The sequence below is a fragment of the Pan paniscus genome, chromosome 3 (genome assembly GCF_029289425.2).
Source record: "Pan paniscus chromosome 3, NHGRI_mPanPan1-v2.0_pri, whole genome shotgun sequence".
NCBI classification, from domain to species: Eukaryota; Metazoa; Chordata; class Mammalia; order Primates; family Hominidae; genus Pan; species Pan paniscus.
In genome coordinates this window covers 137,530,572-137,548,729 of record NC_073252.2, presented here as the reverse complement: position 1 = coordinate 137,548,729, position 18,158 = coordinate 137,530,572, and the positions used below count along the sequence as shown (strand labels likewise).

General features: G+C 45.6%; 1 protein-coding gene across 5 annotated transcripts in view; it reads right to left on the bottom strand.

The window, feature by feature from the left end:
• The window catches only part of MGST2 (microsomal glutathione S-transferase 2), a 64,747-nt gene extending 56,770 nt beyond the window's left edge, over window positions 1-7,977 (bottom strand). For 3 of the 5 annotated variants that reach the window (XM_055111849.2, XM_057302166.2, XM_008974123.5), the window contains exon 1: window positions 7,527-7,913. In XM_055111849.2, coding sequence (XP_054967824.1) covers window positions 7,527-7,584 — 58 coding nt within the window. In that variant the 5' untranslated portion in view covers window positions 7,585-7,913. Of the gene's footprint in view, window positions 1-7,526 lie in introns of all 5 variants that reach the window. The other 2 variants (XM_003820677.5, XM_008974125.5) reach the window with 2 other exon arrangements.
• Between the last annotated feature and the right edge of the window lie 10,181 nt (window positions 7,978-18,158).

The following is an 18,158-nucleotide window of genomic DNA, read 5'->3' as shown; positions in this document are numbered from 1 at the left end:
CATGTCTAGAAAATAAAAATACAAAAATTAACCAGGTGTGGTGATGGTGCACGCCTGTAGTTCCAGCTACTTAGGAGGCTGAGTAGGCAGGATCGCTTGAGCCTGGGAGGACAAGGCTGCAGTGAGCCAGGATCAATGCACTCCAGCCTGGGTGACAGAGCAAGACCCTGTTTCAAATAATAATAAAATAAATAAAATTTTAAAACCCTTGCCTGAAAGCCATTGGGGAGTTAGGGTCTTAAGCATTAGCTGCCCAGTTTTCCTTGCTTGGCACCCTGCAATCAATGCTTCCCTTTCTGTCACTGCAAATCCTGGTGCTTGTGTTTGTTTCTCTATGCTGGGTGAATGGACCCACGTTCAGTTGGGTTACAGTAACTATTATTTCGCTTCACATTATTTATTTCAGTTTTAGCTCCTTACCAGTTGTCTCCCCCACTATCCCCTTGTCTGACTTGTTTTAGTACCTCAATATCTGTTTCCTACCTGCTAATATTTTAAAAATGTTTCCTTTTAAAATTCCACACCAAGTGTGTAGTTTGGGTCTCTCCCTGTGTTAAGAGTATTAGAGGCAATGTGTTTCCTACTGGAACAGGATATGATCTCCCCCTCTCACAAGAAGTCAATATTGATCCTGGTGTAGCAAGGGCTCTCAAAGCAGGCTCTTCCCTTCCACTAATCCCCTTCTGCTACAAATAAGCTGTTGTTTAGGATTTAAACATTGTCACTGAATATCTAAAGTGTGTAAATGCTGTCTGGGCCCGGTAGCTCACGCCTGTAATCCCAACAGTTTGGGAGGCTGAGGCGAGTGGATCACTTGAGGTCAGGAGTTTGAGACAAGCCCGGCCAACATGGTGAAACCCCGTCTCTACTAAAAATATAAAAATTAGCTGGGTTTGGTGGTGCACACCTGTAGTCCCAGCTACTCAGGAGGCTGAGGCAGGAGATTTGCTGAAACCCAGGAGGCGGAGGTTGCAGTGAGCTGAGATCGCACCACTGTACTCCGAGTCAAAAAAAAAAAAAGTGTGTAAATGCTTGGGATTGGAGTTTTCTCATTCATACTGCAGCCTGAGAGAGCAGAGTGAGGAGAAGGAATGTACAGATGGGCCCTGACTGTCTCCAACCCTGGGCTCCATCCCTCCAGGGCAGCATCAATCTGGAAAGGCCAATGACTCATGGGCTCAGCTAAAGGGATTTGTCCATTGAGGGGGAAATGAGGACTTGGCCACTCTGCACCTGCTATTACCATTGCTTCTAACATGCTTCACAGCCTTGCAGAAAATACTTGGCAAGTCTTCTTGTTTCCACCTATAAAATGGAAATAATGAAAGGTATGTGCTCCTAGACTTATGAATTAGTAATGCACAGGAGCCTAGAGCTTCAAAATGAGGCTGGGAGTAAGCAAGCCTTAAAAGTGCTATCTTTTCTTACACTAATTGCACCCAATGGGCATCTGTTTGTGACACTAGCAAGTGTGAGGAATGAGCTTCAGTAAATGGAAGAGGTACTGAGATATCCCACCTACTCCCAGTCCAGCCCCAAGAAAGAGGATTCAGCTGGGCTCACCTCCAGCCCCAAGGGATAGAAGCCCTTCTGTTCTCTCAGGTGAGGGGCCTCAGAGAGACCATGGCTATTTTTGGAATAATATGATGAGAGTGGGGCCAGGTGCGGTAGTTCGTGCCTGTAATCCCAGCACTTTGGGAGGCTGAGGCGGGTGGATCACTTGAGGTCAGGTGATCAAGACCAGCCTGGCCAACACGGTGAAACCCCGTCTCTACTAAAAATACAAAAATTAGCCAGGTGCAGTGTCGTGTGCCTGTAGTCCCAGATACTCAGGAGGCTGAGCCGGGAGAATCACTTGAACCCGGGAGGCAGAGGTTGCAGTGAGCCGAGATCGCACCACTGCACTCCAGCCTGGGCCACAGAGTGAGACTCCCTCTCAAAAAAACAAAACAAAACAAAAAGAACAACAACAAAAATTAGCCAGGCATAGTGGCGCGCCTGTAGTCCCAGCTACTCGGGAGGCTGAGGCAGGAGACTTGCTTGACCTTGGGAGGCAGAGGCTGCAGTAAGCTGAGATCACACCACTGCACTCCAGCCCGGGCGACAGAGCAGTATGTCTTAAAATATATCTACGTATATATGATGAATATATGATGACAGTGGGGTGCTATTTCACCTCCTTTTCTGTAGAGTTTCAACTTTATTTCCCTTCTTATGAGTTGATTAAAACCTCTAGATAATAATCTCCTTTTGCTTTGCCTGTCTTTCCTCTTTCCCTAGCTTTCTCCAGAGATACACATGTGCTGAGGAGAAACCAAAAATGAAATCCTAACCCCCAAACAACTGAACAGACCCACTCTTGGCCAAGGGAACCCCAGAGAGACCTGAAAAACTGAATTCCCTGCCGTGAGGGGAAGGGAGGTAGGACACACCTGGTTGTGCCCCCTCCCTTTTGGAGTTTAGGCACAACTGCCCAGGATTAAGGTTAAAATGGGGATCATAAGACTAACAAAGCCGGCTGCAGCAAGAAGACATCGAATTGTAGACAAGACCTAAGGCCTTGCAAGGCAAGGGTTAAGTCACGCCCTACAAACCATCAAATCTCATTAGGCCAGTTCTTTTAAATTAACCCAGTATGTGGCTTACTTTACAACTGACTTTGGTATAGCATCACATGACCTCTTTATCTCTTTTTTTTTTTGAGATAGGGTCTCACTCTCACCCAGTATGGAGTGCAGTGGCACAATCTCAGCTCACTGCAACCCATGGACTCAAGCAATTCTCACACCTCAGCCTCCCAAGTGGCTGGGATTATAGGTGAGCACCACCACACTCAGCTAATTTTTTGTATTTTTAATAGAGACAGCATTTCATCATGTTGCCCAGGCTGGTCTTGAACTCCTGGGCTTAAGTGATCTACCCACCTTGGTCACCCAAAGTGCTTGATTAAAGGCATGAACCACCACACCTGGCCACCCCTTCTCTTAATGTAAGCATTTCTTTGTGCTGAATTCAAGTCTTTAAACAAAGCTTTACTCCTTTAACAACTGCAAATCTGAGAATCTCTGAGTCCACTTATAATCTGTAAGCCCCCTGGCTTTAAGATATCCCACCTTTTGGGGCCGAACAAATAGATACCTTCCATGTACTGATTTATGTCTTTGCCTATAATTCCTGCCTCCTTAAAATGTATAAAACCAAACTGTAACCCAATTGCCTTGGGACCACCCACTGAAGGCTTCTTGGGTTTGTGTTTTCTCCAAGCCATGGTCACTCATATCAGCTCAGAATAAACCTCTTTAAAAGATTTCACAGAGTTTGGTATTTCTGTTAACCACCCCCCCACCGCCCCCCACCGAAGGAAATCAGAATATTGCACCTCAAAATATGACTGAACTAAAGAAGCTGCCTCAAGGTCTTTGTGACCTCTCCACTGCCTCCTGTCTCAACCTGTGGTCTCTACCAAGGCACAGGATGCAGCTGGGCAGTCCTCTGAAACTCCCTTATCTACCTAGAAACCAGACCCCCTAAGACAAACACAATTGCCTGCCGTCTCCTCCCTCAGACCTCATTATCTCATGTGGAAAAGAAGACCGAGGAATGCACACACCTGGACGAACTTTCCCACCAGATTAAGCCTACCCCTCTGGCCAATCAAATTCCAGAGAATCATTGACAAGTTACTTTGTCTCCCAGTCCATTCATTCTCCCTAATAATTGTTTACTACCACTCAAAAGAATTGTCTGCATTGCCCATTTCCTCCCTCCCCTGTGAAGAATGGTATACAAACTGCTGTACCCCTTTGGATTATTGGGCAACCATTCTCTCATGCTGTGCATATTAAAATAAATTGTCATATTTCTCCTATTAATCTGCCTTTTGTCAGTTGACGTTCAGTGAACCTTCAGAGGGTGAAGGGGAAGCTTTCTCTCTGCCCCTTACCCCCTGTGATGCCCACCCAGCCACAGCTGGGTACCTTCACCCTGTCTCTACCTCTCCATGCAGCAGAAACTTCTCTCTTCGAAGAAGGACCTTAGGATGGGAACTGACAGTGCTGAGCGCCTACATGGGGCCAGGAACTGTGGTGGGATTTCCTCCCCAGCGTCCCATTAAACCCTCTTTGATGGTGACATTGAAGGGCAGTGTATCCTGAACGGGGACACCCAGCTGGGAAGTGGCTAGACCAACAGATACAGCTCTGTCTGTCTTCAAAACCTAAGCTGCTTCAACCATGGCACATGGTGTCCCAACTCCATGAACATCAGACTTGCAAAAGGAGCAAATTCTGGTTCCTAATGCCAGCTAAACAGTTGTGTCTTCCTCTCTCTGTCTCCCTCTTACACAATCTCTCTCTCCTTTGTAAACCAAAAATAAAATTCTAAGCCCCCCAACCATCTAAATGGAGTCCTCCTCTCAGCCAAGGGCATTCCAAAGTTAACCTAAAAAACGAGTTCAGGCCATGATGGGGAAAGGGTGTCAGATGTGCCTCATTATATCTTCCTCCCTTTGGAATTCAGGCATAACTGACCAGCATTAACATTAAAACAGACCTTAATGTTAGTCCAAACTACACCATTTTGTAAGCCCCTGCCATTTCACAGACCTTGGTCAAAGTGAAACATTCCATGGGGGTTCGGGCCCTGAGAAATCCTGCCTAGCCACCTGACCACAAGACACAGGAACATCTTTATCATACCCTGCCAAGCAAAGGCCCAACTGAAGAAATATCCCTATCAAATCCTGACAGAGCCCAAGGAACATCCCTGGCCAAACCACCTGAACATAAGAACATCTTATCAATATCCTCCAGGGCAGCAAGCCATACTGCCCAAACCCTCCCGCCCATACCTATACATACCCCAGCCTGTAAGCAATGGAGGGCTCTGGCATTAAGCTGGTCCCCCGCCTCCACAGGTTTTTGTAATAAACCTGTGTTGTTGTAAAGCCTCTCTCTCTTCCTCTCCCCCTCTACCCCCTCCCCTCCTCTCTCTCTCTCTCTCTCTGTGTCTTTCTTTAACCCCACCTTCCCTTTAAAAAATCTAACACTTAAGACTTTTTGTAGAAATAAGACACCAAATTCCAGCCTGACTCTAGTATAGCATCACATGACAGATAGCAGGCCTTGAAAGAAATTGAAGTATTTTACCCTAAAATATATTTCTTTGTCATATTTTGAAATGGTCCTGCAAAGTTGTCTCTTGTGGGGAAAGTCTACATTCTGTAGAAAATCCCTTTCCCTTGCCAGGTCTTTTCTCTGATCCAGGAGAGAATTAACAGAGTGTGGAACCTTTTCAAGTCTCATAAGAAACATTTACAATCTATTCTCTCCAAAGGCTGCTACCTGGAAGCTTCATTTGCATAGTAAGAACCTTGGCCTCCACAACCCCTTATCTTAACCCAGGCACTCCCTTCTATGGATTTGAGGTCTGTAGATAAACTCTTTTAATCAATTGCCAATCAGAAAATCTTTAAATCCACCTATGACCTGGAAGCCCATGCCCCACTTCCAGTTGTCCCGCCTTTTGGGACCAAACTAATGTACATCTTACATGAATTGGTTGATGTCTTATGTCTCCCTAAAATGTATAAAACCAATCTGTAGCCAGACCCCTTTGGGCAGATGTTCTTAGAATCTCCTTGGGCTGTGTCACCGGCCACTCGTCCCTCATGTTTGGCTCAGAATACAGCTTTTCAATTATTTTACAAAGTTCAACTCTTCATCAACATCTTTTTTTTTTCTTTGAGATGGAGTCTCGCTCTGTCGCCAGGCTGGAGTGTAGTGCTGTGATCTCAGTCCACTGCAACCTCCCCCTCCCAGGTTCAAGCGATTCTCCTGCCTCAGCCTCCCTAGTAGCTGGGACTACAGGAGCATGCCACCACGTCCAGCAAATTTGTGTATTTTAAGTAGAGACGGAGTTTCACCATGTTGGCCAGGATGGTCTCGATCTCTTGAGACCTCGTGATCCACCTGCCTTGGCCTCCCAAAGTACTCGGATTACAGGGGTGAGCCACCGTGCCCGGCCCTAACACCTTGTCATTAAACATTCCCTGTCCACCATTAATCATCATTCACCCAGTCTCCTCTCCTCTCTCCCCACCCCTACCCCGACTCCATCCAGCCCCCTAACATTCTGGCCCCAGTTCACACAGCCCCCTGCACAAGCAGCAAACAGGGAGGATGAGCACCTCTGTCAGCTTTGGGACATCTGTGGACCTGCAGGCCTAGGATAAAGGCGCATGCAGGTTTGGTAGCACCTGTGAGTCAGGATGCTACCAACAGTGAGCCTTAGACCTGTTAAATTAGGTTTAGCCTAAAGCTGCCTTCTGACATATTTTAAGTTCGGCCTAAAGGTTTCTCCGTACATCGTGAACTATATGCTTCCGTTTTCTGGGAGTCGCTTTCCTTTTTCTGTCCATAAATCTTCTTCTACCACGTGGCAGCCCCAGAGTCTCTCTGAACCTATTCCTGTTCCCCATGCCCAACTGTGAATCGTTCTTTGCTCAATTAAACTCAGTTAAATGTAATTTGTCTAGGGTTTTCCTTTTAACAGGTCTAAGTGCTTCTTTAATTAGAAACAAATATCCTGCTCTTCTCCACAACAGATTGTGTGAATCAAACCACAAAACGTGAGTCTGAAGGTTCAAGATCTTCATACAATCTCAAAACAGACTGGCTAGGCAAGACATTGAGCATGCACGGAGGCCTGGACTGGATCCTCAGCTGTGAGGCCTTCCTGCTTCTGGCTGTTTGTGTAACCTGAGCAGTCTACGGCTTGGCCCTATTTCCTGGTACAGGCATACTTGGAAATATAAAGAAATATGCATGCTTGGTAAGAAGTCTTGCACTCTTGCACTCGGACCCCTTTCCCCAGCTGACATTGTAGGTAAGATAATATGAATTGAGCAAATGTGACTCCCATGGAGTAAAAGCCCTCTATTTAACCAGGCAGTCGGGATATTGAATAATCCTAGTGGGAAGCTGTTTTAAAATTTAGAGCTAATTACTTAATCTAAAGCTAATATTTCTGAAGGAAGTTTTTTTCAATCTGATAATCATACCACCATAGGCAGTTTATTTAAGAAAACACATTAATTAAAACATCAACGTTCAAGAAATCACAACCAGGTTTAGAAGCAGGCACGTTTCCTTTGGAATACTTGTAATTAATATTCACACCACTTCCTGCAGGTTAGCAGGCTACTAACGCTCGTTTGAACGGGCTGTGGGTCGTAATCACAGATGATGCAGAATCGCTGAGCTCTGAGGCCCCACAGCGTTCCAGTTGGGAGAACTAATCTCTGGAATGTTCTCAGTCTCTGCTTGCCCCTGGGAAGGAGGGGAGCAGGCGGCATGGGTGACCCTGAGGCGACTGTGCTCTGAGGACCCAGAGCTACCTGCAAAGGCAAGTAGGAAACAAAACACCGGACCCATCTCCCTCCCTCCCTCCCTCTCTCTCCCGCAAGCCTTGTCACACACACACACGCACACACACACGCACACACACGAACTTCCCATGCCTCTTACTTTGCTGACAGGCCGAGAGAATAGAGACAGCAGCCAGCAGGATCGAGTTCCCGGCCATCTTTCTCACGGAACTATTTGTAGAGCGCAGGGTAAGATAAATGGCGCTTCTTGACTTTGAATGCTGACCTTCCTTATCGGGTAAACAAAGTTGGGGACCGGGTTGGGGGAAAAGGCTGATTCAAGCGGCTGAATGACCTTTGCTCTGGAACAGAAGTCAGGAAGGCAGGCAGGTCTGGGGCTGCCTGTCACAGATCTTTATGGGGCTGGGAGTTGCTTCCGGCGTTTGTTTTAAGCCTCTCCCACGGCCAGCGGGCAGGGCTGTAGCTCACTGTGGGACCAGCCCTCCAGCCGCAGTGCCAGTTACACTATCTTCTCTGCCAATGCACAGACTCTCTGGATCCCTTTCATCCCCACGCCCTTCCCTCCCAGGGCCTTGCTGAGACCTTTCTCACCTCCTGTGGAAAAAGTGAGAAGGAAGTACTTACTTAATCCTGTTGACATTTTAAATGCTAATTTAAGCCAGTTCTAATTTATTCACGCTCTGAATGGCCGATTTAGGATTTGAACCCAGTCTAGCAGATTACAACTGTGCCCTTTCCCCTGCACCAGGCTGCCTCTCACTGTCACCTAGAGACTCTGATAATAATCATACTTTTTTTTTTTTTTTAAGACAGGGTCTTGATCTGTCACCCAGGCTGGAGTGTGTAGTGGCACGATCATAGCTCACTGCAGCCTCCAACTCTTGAGCTTAAGTAATCCTCCTGCCTCAGCCTCCCAAGTAGCTAGGACTACAGCCACAAGTCACTGTGCCCAGCCATTTTTAAAAAAATAAACCGGCCGGGCGCGATGGCTCACACTTTAAGAGGCCAGCATTTTAAGAGGCCAAGGAGGGTGAATCATGAGGTCAGGAGATCAAGACTATCCTGGCTAAAACAGTAAAACCCCTTCTCTACTAAAAATACAAAAAATCAGCTGGGCATGGTGGCATGAACCTGTAGTCCCAGCTACACAGGAGGCTGAGGCAGGAGAATCTGCTCTTTAGAGATGCAGATTCTGGCCTGGAAGGATGGCTCATGCCTGTAATCCCAACACTTTGGGAGGCTGAAATGGGCAGATGGCTTGAGCTCAGGAGTTCGAGACCAGCCTGGGTAACATGGCAAAACCCCATCTCTTAAAGAAATACAAAAATTAGCAGGGCATGGTGGCACGTGCCTGTAGTCCCAGCTACTTAGGGGGCTGAGGCAAGGGGATTGCTTGAACCCAGGAGCCTGAGACTGCAGTGAGCCAAGATCGTTCCACTGCACTTCAGCCTGGGTGACAAAGTGAGACCCTGTCTCAAACAAATAATAAAAATAAAGATGCAGCTTCCCAAAAAACAGAGCTGGGGGCCTTTCCTCACCCCATCCTACAGCACCATTAGAGGGTATATCTTGGCTCAAGCTGCTATAACAAAGATACCATAGACTGGGTGGCTTACAATAGCAATTTATTTGTCACAGTCCTGAAGGCTGGGAAGTCCAAGATGACAGTGCTGGCCAATCAGTTCCTGGTGAGGGCCCTCTTCCTGGTTTGCAGAAGGACACCTTCATGTTGGAGACAGAGAAAGAGCAAGCTTCCTGGTCACTTCTTATAAGGGCACAGATCCCATTATGGGGGCCTATGCTCATAACCTCACCTGTAGCTAATTATCTGCCAAATGCCTGATAACATCACGTTGGGGGTTAGGGTCTCAACATATGAATTGCAGAGGGGACACAAACATTTAGTCCCTAGCAGGGAGCTCCCAGTGTCTTCTGGGGAGGGCAGTTGCCTCAGCCTCACACAGACCCTACAATTTAATAACACAACCTTGGGCCTCTCAGCCTCCATTTAATAAGATAGGGCTAATAAGAGCTGAAGAGAAGTTTAAATGACATAGTCCTATTCTAAGGATTGAATTAGTTAATACTTATAGATCACTTAAAACAGCACCTGGCATATACAAATGTGTTCTGTGTGTCTGCAAAATAAACACATAAAGTATCTAGACAAGTACTTAGCATATAATGTACCTAATGTTAAAAGATACTTTCAGAGGTAAAAATCATGCCTTTCATACAACATAAAATGAAAACATATCAAAATTTTTATGTAACTCATTCATGAGGGAACCAGTAAGATGTTATAACCAGTTCAAAGTAGAATTCATGGAACTACACATATATAGGAAAGAAGGAATAACAAAATTAATTTATAAATAGTTGCAAGCCAGGTCTGCTCAAAGTTTCTTGTTGGTCTTCAGGCTTCCTTGGCTGTTTGCTCTTGAAATCATTGACAACTAAGATTAGATAAGAAGGTAGAGCCAAGAAGCCAGGGCAGCACCAAAACATTCTTGTATACTCAGTTTAATAGTTTTGGGCTTCAGTACATGGCAGAGATTCTAAACTGCAAACTAGCTGCCCTGAACCCATATCACCATCTACTATAATAACCTCCCAAATGACAGATCTCGAAGGAGAGGTCTACACTAGGCCTGTGGACAGGCAGAGGCTCTCAAAGTCAGAGAACGGCTCGGGAAGAGAGGAACAACAGCAGGAGGAGCTGAGCAGAGGATTGTGGCCCTGGCTGATGACTGTAACTTTTGGGTGCTGGTAACTCTTATTTTGAGAAACTCTTGGGTACACCTGTACTAGTCAACTGGTTTAAAAACTACAACTTCCGGCCGGGCGCGGTGGCTCACGCCTGTAATCCCAGCACTTTGGGAGGCCGAGGTGGGCAAATCACCTGAGGTTGGGAGTTCCAGACCATCCTGGCTAACACGGTGAAACCCCGTCTCTACTAAAAATACAAAAAAATTAGCCGGGCATGGTGGCGGGCACCTGTAGTCCCAGCTACTCGGGAGGCTGAGGCAGGAGAATGGCGTGAACCTCGAAGGCGGAGCTTGCAGTGAGCTGAGATCGCGCCACTGCACTCCAGCCTGGGTGACAGAGCGAGACTTCGTCTCACAAAAAAAAAAAACAAACGAAACTTCCCAGCTTCTGGACAAATCCTGAGGTTCCCTACTGACTTCTCCCAGCCAATCTTAAGTCAGTCCCCCAAATCCAGATTCTAAGAGATGGTTGACACAAAGTAAAAAAATAAAAAATCAATTAATCAATAAAATCTCAAGTGCTTCAAAACCCCATGTGTCTATTTAAAAAGATCTTCATTGCCGGTATATGTAGTTATTGCCTCTAGGAAAGTATAAAAGAATAGAGCATTGTATAATGAAATGTTTATCACCTTCTGCAGTGATAAAATTTCCAGGTGACCCACAGCTGAAATACTGCCATAGCATTAACAAAAACTCACAAAAATTAGAGTTTCTCTGTACGTTTTCCCTGGATTGGTTGAAGAGGAATGGCATTTTCCCTGAATGTTGTTCCCATAGATCCTTCTAGTATGTTCCATTTATTACATTTTTCTATGAAAAGGAAAATAAGAGGACAAACAGCATACTGGTAATTGCTATGGTCTGAATGTTTGTCCCCTCCAAAACTCATGTTAAAATTTAACTTCCATTATAATGGTATTAAGAGGTAGGACAATAAGAGGTGATTAGGCCATGAGAGCTCTGCTCCCATGAATGGATTAATGTTGTTATCATAGGAGTGGATTGTTATAAATGTGAGCTTGGCCCTCTCTTGCCCCCCCTCCCTTTGGGATGACATTGCACAAAGGTCCTTACCAGATGCCAGCACCTTGATATTAAACCTCCTAACCTCCAGAACTGTGAGAAACAAATTTCTTTTCTTTATAAATTACCCAGTGTGTGGTATTCTGTTATAGCAACAAAATGGAATAAGACAGTAATGATAGTAAAATGTTTTAAAAATATTTTTATTATCTATGTAAACTCAAAAGAAACCTAAAAGACTTTCTGAGGACTTTGGTTACTACTGAATCACTGTTACCAAAACTATACTCTAGGTAAGGTGAAACAGAGAGGCCAAGATTTGATCACATAAAAACAAACCTGAACCATGTAAAAGAACTGCTTTCATGAAATGTAAACTCTAAATGTAACTCTTTCAGTATAATTTTGGTAATAGATGAAAAGAAATGATATATTAAACTATAGAAATGTTTTTCCTCAGCCGGGCATGGTGGCTCACACCTGTAATCCCAGGACTTTGGGAGGCCAAGGTGGGCGGATCACCTGAGGTCAGGAGTTCAAGACCAGCCTAGCCAACATGGTGAAACCCCATCTCTACTAAAAATACAAAAATTAGCCAGGCATGATGGTGCACATCTGTAATCCCAGCTACTGGGGAGGCTGAGACATGAGAATCACTTGAACCCCAGAGGTGGAGGTTGCAGTGAGCCAAGAATGCGCTACTACACTCCAGCCTGGGTGACAGAGCTTGCTCTGTCAAGCTCTGTCTCCATCTCAAAAAAAAAAAAAAAAAAAAAAAGGTTTTTCCTCAAACCAATTGCAACCCCCCCAAATTATTCCCTGGTCTCACCCTCTCTGTTCACTTGCTACCCTTCCAAAATTGACAGCACATCATCCAGGTTTCTGCTGAGCACTACAGCAGGGCTGTCCTCACTGCCATCAGGCCAGGTAGCAGAAAGAGACAGAAAATACACCTCTTTCCCAGGAACTATCAGAGTGATCATGATTATCAATGACCACATAACTCTCCATGTACCCAGAGTTCATTACATTATCTTGCTAGAAGTCCTGACGAGTTGAAGAATCTTGTAACTACACAGCAGTTTTTCTGTGTTTTGTTTTGTTTTGAGACAGAGTCTTGCTCTATCACCCTGGCTGGAGTGCAGTGACATGATCATGGCTCACTGCAGCCTCAACTTCCAGGGCTCAAGCAACCCTCCCACCTCAGTCTCCCGAGTAGCTGGGTTTAATAGTGGCTTTAACACAGTAAGTTTTTAAGCAAAGCTCAGATAAACACAATTTGAAATTATGCTCCATTTTGCTACATGTTGCAAAAATTTAGGACATTTTAGTCATCCTACGGAATATTTTCTCCCATTTCAGAAACTGCAGCATTTTGCTTTGTAGCCCTGAGTGTGAAGAAACGAGCTAAAGAAGGCAAAGGCATTTTATTCCCATTGAGGAGACTTTGCCCTGGACCAGACAGGGCAAAGGATTACAGTTGAATGCCAGCTACCTTCCAGCAGAAACTGCCCACTACCCAGCACCAGTAATGACATATCAAGGCTCAAAGATAAAGACAGAAAAAGAAAGGCAAGGAAAATAAAGATCAGTTACCAATGTAGTGTAGAAAAAAAGAGTGCAAGGTTTAAGCTCCTATCTCTGTGTCATGGTGGACAAGTTGCTAAACTTCCTGGACATGTGTTTTCAAAGGGAAATAATAATACTGACCTTGCAGGGTTCCTCTGATGAATAAAGGAAGTCATGTGAAGGAAGCAAATAGCACAGAACCCGGCATGATGCTGGCTGTCCACAGGTGTCACCACCCTGCCCATTCTCTCTGCCATCCCGATGCCCTCCAACCCTGGGCGAAAGCAGAAGAGACTAGGCCTATTTGTTGAAAAGGCCATATTACAAAGCAACAGATGATTTTAGAATGCCATTAGAATTTCTGAGACAGCACAGATTTCCCAGAAGAATAGAAACAGAGCATTTGAATTGCTTCAAAATGGCTTTTGACAGTAATAGAGGGTCTCAACCTGAGTTGTCTTAAGTTTGCATAAGGCTTAGGAGAAGATAAAATAAAGCAGGATCTAGAGATTGGTGAGGAGAAATAGAAGTCCCCATTCTTGACAGCTCTCAGCACATGCAGCCCTCCCCACACACACACAAAGTCACACACACACACATCCAGATTCACACACATTCCTACACACACACACCCACACTCATAAACACCCACACACACGCACACACACTTGTGCACTCACACATTCACATACTCCCATCACACATTCAAAACACACACTCATACACTTACATACTCTACAAAAACTTATGTTCCAAAAGGAGATTTGTAAGCTGAATGTTTAGACCTCAGAATACATATTTTCACAAAAATAATATTATGGCCAGGAGCAGTGGCTCACGCCTCTAATCCCAACTCTTTGGGAGGCCGAGGTGGGCGGATCACTTGAGGTCAGGAGTTCAGGACCAGCCTGGCCAACATGGTGAAACCCTGTCTCTACTAAAAATAGAAAAATTAGCCAGGCATGTTGTCGCGTGCCTGTAGTCCCAGCTACTCTACTCAGGAGGCTGAGGCAGGAGAATCACTTGAACCCAGGAGGCGGAGGTTGCAGTGAACTGTGATCGTGCCACTGCACTGCAGCCTGGATGACAGAGCCAGACTCTGTCTCAAAAAATAATAATAATAATATAAATGGTGGCCATGTTTCCAGGTTACCACACATGAAACAAAACTTTCTATTCTTTTTTTTTTTGCTTTTGTGTTTTAAACCAAATTTGAACCCATAAATTAGGTAACATACTGCATATTGGCAATTAAGCAACAACAAAAACAACTAATACTATTGGTTTGCCTTTTTCATGGAATCATTACAAATTTTTTAAACTGAATAGTATTTTGTATTAGATGCTTTAAAACAGGGTCACTGGCATGAACATGCCCTGGCTCCTGTAGGCCATGCTCAGAGCTCGACTGTTGAACTTGCTGGGTTAGAGCAGCAAGAGACGGGACAGCCTGGAGCCCAGAGGCCTGAGGTGCTCTGGATGAGCCCAGGGCTGCTGAGAAGGCCTCACTCTGATGGGGGCCTCTCATGCCCACCCTGCCAGCTCCCAAATCCAGTCAACAGAAGGCACTGTACTAGGCCCTATGCCAACCACTGGACAGAATTATCTCAACTAATCTGCATAGTCAAACAGTAAAGTGCATATATTATTCCCATTCTTCAGATGGAGAAACTGAGGCTGAGAGGTTAGTGACTGGCCCAGAGTCAGTACAACCCAGTCCTGCTGCCCCAGAGCCTTTACTCTTAACTTTGGCTGCACATTGGAATCATGTGAGGAGGGGTCATTAAAAATTACAGAACTTCAGATTTAATTAGCTCAGGTTCAGCCTAGGCACCTGAACTTTTTAAAGCTTCCCAGATAATCCTCATCACAGCCAGGTGGAGAACCACTGTCTTAACCAATGTTTCTCAGCATAGCCCATACCACCGCTACCACACTGGAGGTGACAGAAACACGCAGATGTCTGGGCCTCATCCAGGATCCATTATGACACGCCAGCAAAGCACACGTGGTCTCATGTAACTTGCACAAAACTCCCAGGAGGCTGTAAATTATTCCCATTTTATAGATAAGGAAACTGAAACTGAGATCTAGAAAGCTTCAGGAGCTTGACTAATCACTCCATTTCACTGCATCCCAAAGAGGGAAGATGAGGCAGGGCTGTTGAGGGGGTGAATAATCTGGTAGGTGCCCAAAGTGAGCATCAATGGTGCCAGGATAGAGGAGAAAGGGGTGTGGAAGGTTCTGCAGTGGCAGAAGGGAAGAGGTGAGGCTGGGAATAGATGGGACCTGTAGGCCTTAGGGGTGCAGCCCAGGAGAAATGCTGGTTTCCACTGGAGGAGTTTACAGTATGCCTGGGTGGAAGAGAGAAGGACAGACAGACATGGGAGGGAAATCTGAGGCTGAGATGGGGCAACAGGCTCTGAGGCACCAGCAAAGGTAAGCGTGGCTGGAGCCGAGTCTCAGCTGATTGGGCCCAGTACTTCCCCGCCCACTGGCTTTGAAGTGCGTGGAGACTGGTGATTCTCACATTAGAATCACCAAGGGCGTTTTTGAAATAAACACTGATTTAACTGAAAAATCTCCAGGACTACCAACTACTGCCTCAGAGAACTTACTGCGATTTCTATGCACCAGAGGAGAGTTTACTCTCTTGAAACCTACAGCATAGCATGTGATTGGGCTACTTAAAGAAAAAAAGGGGTACCGTGGCTTCACTTGGTGTCTCTCTGGGGCTTAAGGCAAAAGAAAAAGGGCAAGCTACCCCTCTTTTGATGAGAAAACACAAAAGGTTGGTGGATTAAGAACAAACAGTTAAAAGCAGCTCTTATTCACTTTGAAATGTGGTGCTAAACCTGCATCTGGGCTGACACACCAAACAACAGTCATTTCAACACAGCACAATCCTGTTAGAACATGACTCACAAAAGCACCGATGTGTCTAGATCGGAGGCCAAGTCACGTCCTGCACAAAAAGAAAGGAAACACAACAAAACAAGAAACCTACTGGCCCCAAACAGGAAAGCCCTCCTGTGCATGCGGGCCTGTGACTGCATCCTTCAGCTACCTTAGCAAGATGATAAAGAACTTTGAAAACTGCTTGCCTGGTTCTCTCTTCTTTCTTTCTTTCTTTCTTTTTTCTTCCTCTTCCTCTTCCTCCTCTTCCTTTTCTTTCTCCACCTCTCCCTCCCCTCCTTCTCCTCCTCTTCCTCCCCCTCCCTTCTCCTCCTCCTCTTCCTCCTTCTCCTCCTTCTTTCTTTCTTCTTGTTCTTCCCTCGTTCTTCTTTCTTTTCTTCTTCCCTCCTGCTTGCCCTTAGAGTGTGCCTGGTTCTCACCTTTGCTTCTGGGACTTGGGCAGGATGATATCCTCGGAATTTCAGTTTCTGGCCATTCCCAGACAAACCTGTCTGGGACAGGAATTCCAGACAAAACAGCTTATCCGCCCTTCCACGCCCTCTCCTGCATGAGCCTATTTCTCATTCTCTTCTCAGAGGTCCCACTGGCTGGTCATCTAATTTCATCCCTAATTTGTAGTAGAAGGATTCTAACAGCCACACATTTAGAGCTAGGAGCTGCAGTTTAAGGTGCTCTATCAAAATAACATATTTTGTGAAACCGCTAGGGGGAGTCAATCCAGGGCTGCCAGACCTGCCGGGATAACATCACCAGAGGCAGCTCAGCTTCCAGGCAAGCCACCCTCTGAGGTCCCTGTGATAGCTTACTCCTCCAGGTTTCCAGAGGTCCCTACAGATGCACATCAGCGAAAATGGAACAAGTCAGTTAACACAAACTGTCAAAATCATCTCTAAATAATGTCCTATAAAAATTCAGTTTTTCAGAGATGAACACATTGACCATTTCCAGCAAGCGACCTGTAACAGTCAATTGCTCAAAACCCACAGGTGCTCAAATGTAAAAATACCAGGATTTAACCGTTAGTCCTGATCCACTCACAGCTAGACAGAAGCCAAACACAGACGCTGCCCCAGAGACGTACATTCCACGGAGAAGGGTCAGAAAAGGACACTTTACGTTTGGCATCCCTGTGGCAAACTGCGAGGGGATAGAGGAGGGGTGAGAAAAGACACAAGGTTTCCAACTGGTGGTGGGGAAATCCCTAGCCAAGGGGATGCCCGTTTTTGATCAATATTCTGAGGAATTGGATACCACACCTTGGACTTTGATTTGATCCCTTGATGTACCCCTAGCTTTTAAAGTGGCTTGGTTAAAAAAAAAAAAAAAAAAAAAAAAAAAAAAACTTTGCATAAATTCTTTGGAAAGGAGTGGGTCAGAGAGCTGGGCAGTGTCTGAAGAGTTTCTCAAGATCAGGCAGACAGTTTGGTTGGTAAAACATCCGAGAACTGGGTTTTTATTCATACTGGAATGAGGGTACTGCTTTGCAATGAAAGAGAAAAATCTAAAGCAAGGAAAGGGGGCCAGGTGCAGTGGCTCACACCTGTAATCCCAGTGACTCAGGAAGCTGAGGCAGGAGGATCACTTGAGTCCAGGAGTTCTAGGCTGCAGTGAGCTATGACTGCACCACTGCACTCCAGCCTGAGCTGCCATCTCAAAAAAAATAAAAAGAAAAAAGAAAGAAAGAAAGGAACAAACCAGAAAATAGCAATGCACATAAGGCTGGGCATGGTGGCTTATGCCTGTAATCTCAGGACTTTGGGAGGGCGAGGCGGGCGGATCACTTGAGGTCAGGAGTTCAAGACCAGCCTGGCCAACATGGTGAAACCCCATTTCCACTAAAAATACAAAAAAATAGCCAGGTGTGATGGCATGCTCCTATAGTCCCAGCTACTCAGGAGGCTGAGGCAGGAGAATCACTTGAATCTGGGAGGCAGAGGTTGCAGTAAGCCGAGATCGCCCCACTGCACTCCAGCCTGGGAGACGGTGCAAGACTCCTTCTCAAAAAAAAAGAAAAAGAATGTGCATAAGTTCATTTATTCATTCATTCATCAAATGCATTGAGTACCTACCACATGCCAAGCTCCATACTAAGTGCTGAGACCCAGGGATAAGCAAGACAGACAACAGCCCTGCTCTTACAGTATTTACAGCAGAGTGAGGAGGATGTACATTAACAAGCCATAACCAAAGCGAATTAATTCATGATCAATGTGGGGAGTGCTGTGAGAGGTCCCAACTGCCATATGAATGTATGTCAGGGGGCCTAACCTAGTCTGGGAGGCAAGAAGAGCCTTCGCAAAAGCGACATTTTGGCTGAGGACTGATCCTAAAGTGTTAGCTAGATGAATGGTGCACAGGTGTGTGTGTGTCAGAGGGTGGACTGGAAGGAGAAAGGGGAATATTCCAGGCTGAGAAAGAACAGTAAAAGGCTTGTAGAGGGAAAGGCTACGGCATGGTCAAAGAATCCTGAATGAAGTCCGGTGTGGCTGTTG